We start from the raw sequence: 9466 nt of genomic DNA on the forward strand, positions 1-9466 counted from the left end.
GAAGGCAGGAAAGGAGAGAATGAGGGTGAGGTGAAAGTGGAGGAGGAAGAAAGTTGTGTGCACGGGGACAGATGGGGTGATTCTATCTAGCCTCGTCACTTTTCCTGCCCTCATTGCCGGTTCAATCAGTAACACACATTAGGAGTAAATTGAGTGGATAGATGATGCAGCTGCTTTCAGCCAGGCTGAGGCAGACAGAGCAATTACCACTACTGAGCCCTGTTTAGCCGAGTGACGTACACACCAGGGCAGCGGCAGGACAGAAATGAAAGCAGGGGTGTTTCTTTTTCCTCAAATGATTTGATATCAGTGATGGCAAACAATAATAAGTGCTTTCTATCTTCTGTACAGAGACGTAGACTTCATATTGTCAGACGGTCAAGAGTGCAAGTTCTGTCACATGTGAAATGACGAATGTAGTTCTCTGTGCCCACAGAATAATGGCATTGGGGAGGAAATGGATGGGTATGCTGCAAGAAATGGAGAGTAAAATGCAAATGAAGTGAATACAGTTACTGGTGTGACTCTGCGGGGGGGGGGGCTACACTCAAAGTGTAATGGTCATGCTGAGCCCCTCATAATCACTGACACTGAAATGTCAGCTGTCATTCCTCGGAGCAGACACTGAACACTGAAAGACATCGCATGTATAGGGCATGACACATGTGTCTGGGACATAACAAAAACAAATTGAATTTAGGTCTGTTTTAATGTCCAAAATTAAGGGCTAATGACCTTTTTGATAAGTGAGGCCATATGGTGACTTCAGGAGGCTGCAGAAATAATGTAACAAACACTGACTGAAAGAATAGGCGCGTACATGGCGCCCCCCTCTGATCATTTTCATTAATTGCAAATAAAAGTACAGCATAGACTCCAAGTACTGCAGTATGTAGCAACTCCACAACATTTCCATGTAAGTATTGAATGAAGTGTGTATGAATGGCAGCTTGGAATATCCGTACACGGTTGAATAAAAGCATGCGGGTACATGTCAAACTTGGGAATTTTCAGCACAAGCTAAAAATGAATGTAATAGCATGGTCAGAAAATGAAGGACAAGGTATGTTGTAACTTACCTGGCCAGTGCAAGCAACTCAGAATAAGTGGCTTCTAAATGAGTTCCTAAATAAGCTAGATAACGCTGATAATACATGCAATAATGCAAATGAAGCTAACTCACGTTGTGTAGTTATTTTACATGTTGTTGAAGAAGCGTTACCATAGCTACTTGGCTAACGTCAATGTTAGCTAACGCGGGTGACTTCAACTTCAATTAACTGAGCTAACTAAGTTACCTTCCTTGTTTGAAAGAGCTGTTGATATTTGCTGAACTCATTTGCTGTTTGGCCATGTTTTATTGCCTTTTACACTGTGGAAATATATTCAGCAGAGTAGTATTTGCATTTCTCTGTTTCAAGTCTTCTCATGCTGACATAATAACATTTAACATGACCTCAATCTAAGTTTTAAATTTCGTTGAATTGACCTCAATGCAATGACAATAAAGACAATTCAAAATGGTACAAACAAACCCAGCATTAGCACAACTTTTCAGGACGTCCGCTTCCTCCACAAGATGGCAGTGTTGTTTTTCGGCTTGTCTGGTGAATGTACAGTATGAGCAAAGCAGAGGTCCACACCTGCCCTGTCAAAGATGCACTCTCTCTATTTCACATTAGACAGTCAACCAGGGGTTTCATCAATTTCATGCTACCCGTCAGAGTCCTGCCACATGAAAAGAGACCAATATTGCTCAAAGATGGGACACAGTAAGCTGCACCCTAATAAAGATCATACATTAATATGCTCTATAGTCCCCACCATGCTGTATTCATTTGTATGGCTCGGCAGTGATGATCCAAACCATATGAGCAGCTGAGTAGATCTGCAGAGACCCACTGAAGAGGCAGGCCACCCACAGCCTTCTCTCGTTGCTCTGTTTCGTTTTTCCTCCCCTCCTAGGTCAGGCAGCATTCCTTTCGGGGCCTTGGGGATCTCCGCTGAAGACGGCAACATCATTCACAAAGACTCAGATACTACAACATATGCTACCTTCATTTTCCCCCAACGATCAAAAGGGAACATAAAAAAAAAAGCAGTGACAGACAGATGGGCAGACTCACATTACTTTACCTTGCCATTAGTGCATACTTTGCAGTGTCAAGGGGTGAACGGGTGCAGGAAAAGAGAAGAGTAGTGGGCTGCCCTTGAGCAATATATCAAACTCAATAAACAAGACTATGTTAGAGCTTATCAAGAACAGTCATGTCTGCCCACTCATTTTTAGTCTATGATCAAACACAGACAGCCACAGCAAGTAAGAAGACAGACACACAACATTGAATACTGTGGATATGTACACAGTATCCGTCAACTTCAGGGAAAAGTGTGTTTGTTTAATAGCATTCAATTTTAAAAAAGCAACTCAGAAGAAGTGACTAGAAACTAATCTGCACTATTATCGTGTTGAATCAGTAAATCTGCACCTTCGCTCTCACTCCTCCCCTCACCTCTGTTTTATTGTAACCACAGCTGTAGAGTGAAATATCAGCTATCATTGATAAACCCCAGACAGTCAACAAACTTAAGTATGATAACATTGGAAAGGACTGTAACTGTGGATATTTTTAGACACTTGATGTCAATATGAAATAGCAAACATGTCCAGAAACCTTTTTAAAATAACCCTAGAAGTTTACCACTTTGTTATGGTGGTCCTTTCCTTCCTCTGCATTTACACTACAAAGACATGCCATTTAGGGTCCCCTGCTGGACCAGGTCACTTCAAAAGATTATATTGTTTGTAAGACAATTATAAGATAAGAAATACATTCAAAGCAAATAATTTCCACAGGCTGTTTTCCTTCCAAACATACAACATATAGAAAGAAAGCTACCGTGATCAAACAGTGTATGATTTGTGAGAAGAGTAAACATGAGCTGTGCCACATTAAAGAAGGAGACGAGACAATACAGAACACAACATTTAGGACCAGATTGTAATGACTACTTTTGAGTTTTCTATCACAGATTATGCAATAAAGTATTTTCCCGGATGCTTTAACAGCTAAGTTTAAATCAACAAACTGCATTAATAAACTGTAACTGTATCTCAAATAGTAGGAATACCACTAACAGTGAGCACAACTTAATTTAAAGTTTAATAATGAGAAAGCTGACCTAAAACTAACTAACTCAGGACTTAATTAGCCTTTAATTAGTGAAATATGGTGTGAAAATGTTTTGTGAGGTCATATAAGTGCCCAGCGTCTGGCGCTTGAGGGCATGGATCATTTCCCGACTCTGGAAATTGAGTCAGAGTCAAACTGTGTCCTGTCCTGGCTTATTACTGGCTGAGAGGATCGCCCATCCCAGCAGCATAATTCCATCTGGGCTAAATATTTATACAGAGGGGGAACGACATCACTTATCCACAACACATTCATTCACATAAGGGAGAGCTACTTCCAGAGAAGTTAGAGTGATTTAATCCGTTGCTTAAGGAACATTGCGTCTCGCTGATATTTACCTAAGTTTTGTACTAACCAGAGTGCACAATGAGCTTTTTGAATCCTCTTTTTGGCCTGATTCTCACTTTGTTTCAGATTGGGAGGAATCCTGCTAGTGGTGAGTGGACTTTTTTTGCACTTTGAAAACATATGACCAAGCTCTGTCATGCCTTTAAAATAACTGCATGAATCATCTCGCTGTTATCATAATGATGAGGTTTTGTAGTTATGTATTATCATTATCCTATACTTAAAAATAGAGATCCTAGTCTTCTGTTTTGAACAAATATGTTTTCTTTCTAAAAAGTACAAAATAATTGAGGAATAACCTCACTTATTAACAAAAACAGACAGGTGTTATTTATTAGCATTTTATGATAGAAAAAAAACAATACTTTACAATTTTATAACCAACTATTATATGACGTCTCAGTGGATGTTGGCCAGAAGAAGCCAGTAACTCAGAATGATGTAATACACATGTGTTTACTAAAAGTTCAAGTATGAATCATTTAAGAGTTTATATTTATTTAAGTAACTTCTTTTATGTATATTTATGCTGTACTCTCTAGCTGGGATGTGCTGGCTGCAGCAGAGTCAAGACCAAAGGTGCAACATGGTGCTGATGAGAGGGGTGACCAGAGAGGAGTGCTGTGCCGGGGGACGCCTGGACACAGCGTGGTCCAACACTAGTCTGCCCATGAATGAGGTCAGCCTGCTGGGTTTCCTGGGAATCGTCTCCTGTAAACCCTGCAAAGGTAAACAAACAAACCTCATAACAAATGAATTAAGTTGAAACTTGGATATATCTTAAGTAGAAGCAGTTAGTTACTGGTGGATTGTTTTGATTTATCACTGCAGGGAACAGCATTAGTCATTGCATCTAACCCAAAAGTAAGTGCTTTACTAAACTCCTCTTAATAGTCAGACATTCAGCCTCTCTCATCTGAATTAACGTTACACAAATATATTAGCAAATTCATGCTGCTACTGCCAAGTGGTTGTTTTAAGGTAAGTACTAGATATACATGTCAAAAAAGTGACTGTCTTTTTAAGATAGAAACTCACTGCTGTTGCATCCTTGACAAACTTAAAACTTAAAATAATAATTAATAAATTGGCTATTCCATACACAAAATAACACATATTTCCTGGAGATTTAGTGAAAGTTAATTGGAACCATGCAATTTGTGAATTAAGTTATTTACACAACGAGTTCCTGATGCAGCTTTTTAACACAATGCAGACGTGGATTGCGGAGTATCGTTCCACATAACTCCACCCAGCTGTCCTGAGAAGCTTCCTCCTTCTGGAATCTTTGCAAGGTTCATTCAAGTTCACTTGCAGATAAATTCTGTTTTCATAAACAGCAATTGCACTATGTGATCATAGGCCAGACATGTGAATTAATCCATTTTGTTAAGTTCCAGTAAAGACCCAGCTACAGGCATTTTTAGGAAAACATGTTTGACCACAGGCCCAGGTTTTTCTGGCCTCATCAAGTGGCTCAGAGAAACAGAAATGTGGGTTGTATTTAGATAAACTTGAAATAAGCAGAGAGACCACAGGCAAAGGTAGCCTGCAGCGCTGTAAATGACTTTGTATTCATATGAAGGTAAACTCTAATCATAGAGCACAAACACAGCCACATCTTAGATAATAACATGTCCATTGCTAAAACAAACATCTGTATGTGATGGCAAATAAATGAATTTGTTAGAGTCAAATAAATTATTCTTGTTTTCTCAATTCTACAGCACCGCCATCCATCTCTTCCCCTCCTGCCATTATGCGTGAACATTTTTTCCGAGCTATTTAAAAAAGGAGCCCTGTTTGCTTCCATGAGCAAAATAAGAAAATAAATTCTTGCAGACTCGGGAGTAAATGCCTGCCACGTGCCCAGGAGTCTGGGACTCATAATGTGCATTGTCTTGATTTTTCATCACGTGGATCTCTGTGGGAGGAAAACGTCAGTATCATGAATGTCACATTAATAAAAGCTTAAAGGTGGCTCATCAGTTCAGAGAAAAATCTCGAATGACACAGTACTCCCACAGCATCACAGGACTACGTGTTCAGACGTCCCCTTATTGGGAGAAACAGAGGGGAGAAAGAGACAAAATGTAGACACTAGACAGCAAGAGACAAAGTGAGAGATAAAAAAGTAAGCAGAAGATAGAGCAGAAGAGTCAGAGAAAAAAAGCTATGAAATAAAACAGGATATTGAAGTGCTGGTAGAGACAGGAAATAAGAAATAAGTTCCTGATAGTTTACTGGACTGAGAGCTGATCAACTCTAAAGACTCAGAGAGGTCCTGGGAGGAGACCTATATGCATTCTCTTATGTTGACTCTGCACTGTGTAGGATTACAGTTCCTCCCGAGCTCTGACATTACGGGGTGTCAGCGGAGCCAGGGGGCTTCCTAATTTCTCAGCCTGTAAAATTCTCTGAAAGCTATTTGAACTCCGTCTACCTCAAAGCCCCTCCGTCCCTCTGCAGGAGCTTAGCTCGGTCTGTGTGCAGCCGTACACATAGATCTGTTATGAAAACACGCCAGCTTCACATTCCACCCGGCGAGACACCCCTGTGTGTAACGGTCAATAAAGAGATGTGATTATTGTAAATATTGTGCAAGGTGAAAATTGTGCTATGGTCTGGGAAAGCCCCAGATTTCAAACGTGTTTTGTATGAAAATGCCTGTGGATCACCTGATGTCTGCAGACTTGTTAATACAGTAACATTACACTGACATTGTGCAGTGTTCGTACACATATGAAACCACTCGCTGTGCTTTTGTAGAGACTTGTGAGGGAGTCAAATGCAGTCCCGGGAAGGTTTGCAAGATGAAGACTGGAAGGCCTCAGTGTGCGTGCTCTCCAGACTGCTCTCACATTTCCCGAAAGCATCCTGTGTGCGGCAGCGATGGAAAAACATACAAGGATGAGTGTGTTATGTTGATGACCCGCTGCATGGGACACCCTGACCTGGAGGTCATGTACCAGGGAGAGTGCAAAAGTAAGCAACATATACACAATCACCCTCTAAGCTGTATGAAAGTAGTGCATAAAATGTTTCATTAATGGTTGCATATCCTTTTTTACAGAGTCATGCTCCAATGTGGTGTGTCCAGGAACTCACACCTGTGTGACTGACCAGACCAACAGTGCTCACTGCGTCATGTGCCGCACTACACCTTGTCCAATACCCATGCTGTCTGAGCAGCCTATCTGTGGCAATGACAACATGACTTATCTTAGTGCCTGCCACCTCCGCCGGGCCACCTGCTTCCTCGGCCACTCCATAGGAGTTCGATACTATGGACACTGCAACAGTAAGGCCACATAAACACCTGTCACTTTCTCTTTTCACGTTTTTAATGGTAATAATGTAAGTGATGATGATAGATGTACATTTTGACGTTGTCTTTTTGTCTCTTCTGTTGCAGATCCCCCAAAGAAATCTCATGATTTCCAAGGCAGCGAGGAAAACGCAGTCTAGATGGATGAATCCTGCGTCAGTCGACAAACACACCACTAGCTTCCCATAACGACCTCTTTTGTGACAATCACTTCCCCTCCTCTTTGTACACAGAATGACGATACATTTGATATGGAAAACCTCTGTTTGGATGACGCACATTGGTGTAACTGCCTGAAAAAAAGCTACCAAAACTTTTCGGGAATTTGTGTTAATCATGCGTTAGTTTAGGGAAGTAGACACAGATGAACACTAATCTCATGTTCATCTGCCTCTGCTTCCCTCATGAGCTCTTTGGGAGATGTGTGCATATTGTAAATAGAATACCACTGCTATTTATTGGAGAAGGTATCAAACTCTATTTATGTTTTTATCCTAGTAACAAATCCATATATCCTGGGAAAGCTGATGCAAAAACAAATGTATTTATTGTGTTTTGTTTATTGTGTATGTACAATAGCGGTCACTGGCATTGGCATTTTATGACTTTTTACGTTTTTTATGGTCTCCATTTCCCACAAACCCTATAAGTTGATGGAAAGTAATCCTAATTTGTTTGGAAAGTTGATACGACTTCATAGCCTGCCAATGTGGTTTTAATTCATCACAAACAACAACAGGACGACTGCAGTTGTACTGTATGTATTTTAGCTAAAGAGATTCAGCCTAAACAAACCTGTATAGTCTCTCTCTCTCCCTCTCTCCCCCCCCCCTCTCTCCCCCCACACATGTTTACTCTGGATCCCGATCCAAACTCTTGGCCACCCGCTGATCACTAAAATTAACAGTTTGGTTGTGTTTGTAGGAGTCTCAGAAGACTGTTGGTACAACCCCAAGCCCTGTACAATACCTCCTCTGTTGAATGCTTGGCTTTGTTTTGTAAATGCATTTTGTAGGTCATGCTAGTTCATTCCAATGCTGTTGTGCTGCTTTTATTTGATTGGATTTTTTTCAAAGAACTTGCTGGACAGACAAATGTATTTAGCATCGTCTGATTGAAAGGAAAATTAAATTTGTCTAGGAATGAACTGCAATTTAGGCCAATGGAACATACCTGATTATACTGCGATCAGAGCAGAGTCAATCTGTTTATTGCTGGCGCTTGTAAACCTGATATATATCTGTACAAATGGCCACCTCCAAATGGCCAAGTGATTCAACAGGCCCAAAGCAGATGTCTTTATACTATAAATAATCCTTAAAATGTATTATGGAAGATTTCAATGAACCACACAAACTCCTGTAAATAACATTCATAATAACATCATGTGTACCTACTTGTGTACCTACTGTGAAATGTGAATGATAAATGCATCAACATATTTTTGTATTTTTGTACTGCCATTTCAAAAACAACATAAAGTTTAATATTTGTCACAATGTGTCTTTCTTTTAGAGTAGTAATGTACTTGATTTATGAACATGGAGTATGAACTTACTCCAAGACTATATCTGATTTCACCTATGTACATGCTGGTTATTAGCATTGTATTATAATATGTTTTATAACAATACGCACTCTATAGCTTTAAGACTGTCTGACATGCACTCTGTAATATTTAAACTTTGTCAAAATTCTTAATCATAGCCATCTCTAGCCAAATGAGATCATGCTTGTGCCCTAAAGGGAACCGGACAGCTTTGCTGTCATGCTCTGGAATTAGGGTGGTGGGTCAGGCTCCGGCAGCCAGTCAGTCAGTTTAGGCATGCAATGGTTAGACCTCCTCTCCTGTGCGTGCAGTGGCTGAGACGCCTCACCGACAGGCCTCTCATGGCCTCTTGTGAGAGAATCAAATCCAGGCTGGGCAGCTTTTCTCCCTTGTCTCCTCAGGGATATCCCCCTACTCTGGCTTGGATGGGAGGGATCAGGGGATGGAGGGTGAAGGGACGGAGGAATTAATGTTTCGGAGGGTTGAGGCCTGGGTACTGACTCACTTTCCTGTGTAAAGTACCTCCCTTGTTTTTCTGTCTTCTCTCCTTCTCTCTCCCTCCTCTGAATCCTACACTCCGACATGCAGCAGCATCTGGTTCAACTTTAGGGAGATGTTTATATTCCTGTCCAAGTACCCTTTTATTACACTGGGAATGGAATTAGATGTTTTGTTAGTTTGAACATGGCAAATAACAATGCCACTGAGGGATTGTTGCAGTGCCCACACGTAAAACACACATTTCTTTTTGCATTTTGGGTGTGTTGTGTATAAAATCATATATGATTGATTTGTTGATCCAAAGGAATTTGGAATTTGTCAAGTAACTTTAACACCAGCAATCACACAAAAACATATTGGTCTGGTTGACTTTTGACTTTGAGCAGAAGGAGCCACGCCATGCTCATGCCAGTTTAGTGATCATCAGCATTATTAACTAGAAATTGCATTCCAGATATTATTTAAATTTAACAGCCTAATTTACACCTCATTATGTAGGATGTATGTGGAACACGTTACACAATAGAAATTATGCTTATACCCTAA

The 9466-nt window shown here is 40.5% G+C and overlaps 1 protein-coding gene across 1 annotated transcript; it reads left to right on the forward strand.

Annotated features, from left to right (window-relative positions):
* The first annotated feature begins 3453 nt into the window (after positions 1 to 3453).
* Positions 3454 to 8359, forward strand: fstl3 (follistatin-like 3 (secreted glycoprotein)). Its single transcript, XM_053321936.1, has 5 exons — positions 3454 to 3630; positions 4085 to 4270; positions 6312 to 6527; positions 6616 to 6843; positions 6958 to 8359. The coding sequence occupies exons 1-5, from the start codon at positions 3561 to 3563 to the stop codon at positions 7008 to 7010; spliced, it is 753 nt and encodes a 250-aa protein (XP_053177911.1). The 5' UTR covers positions 3454 to 3560; the 3' UTR covers positions 7011 to 8359.
* Positions 8360 to 9466: the final 1107 nt, after the last annotated feature.

Source organism: Scomber japonicus, chromosome 7, assembly GCF_027409825.1.
Source record: "Scomber japonicus isolate fScoJap1 chromosome 7, fScoJap1.pri, whole genome shotgun sequence".
Lineage (NCBI taxonomy): Eukaryota > Metazoa > Chordata > Actinopteri > Scombriformes > Scombridae > Scomber > Scomber japonicus.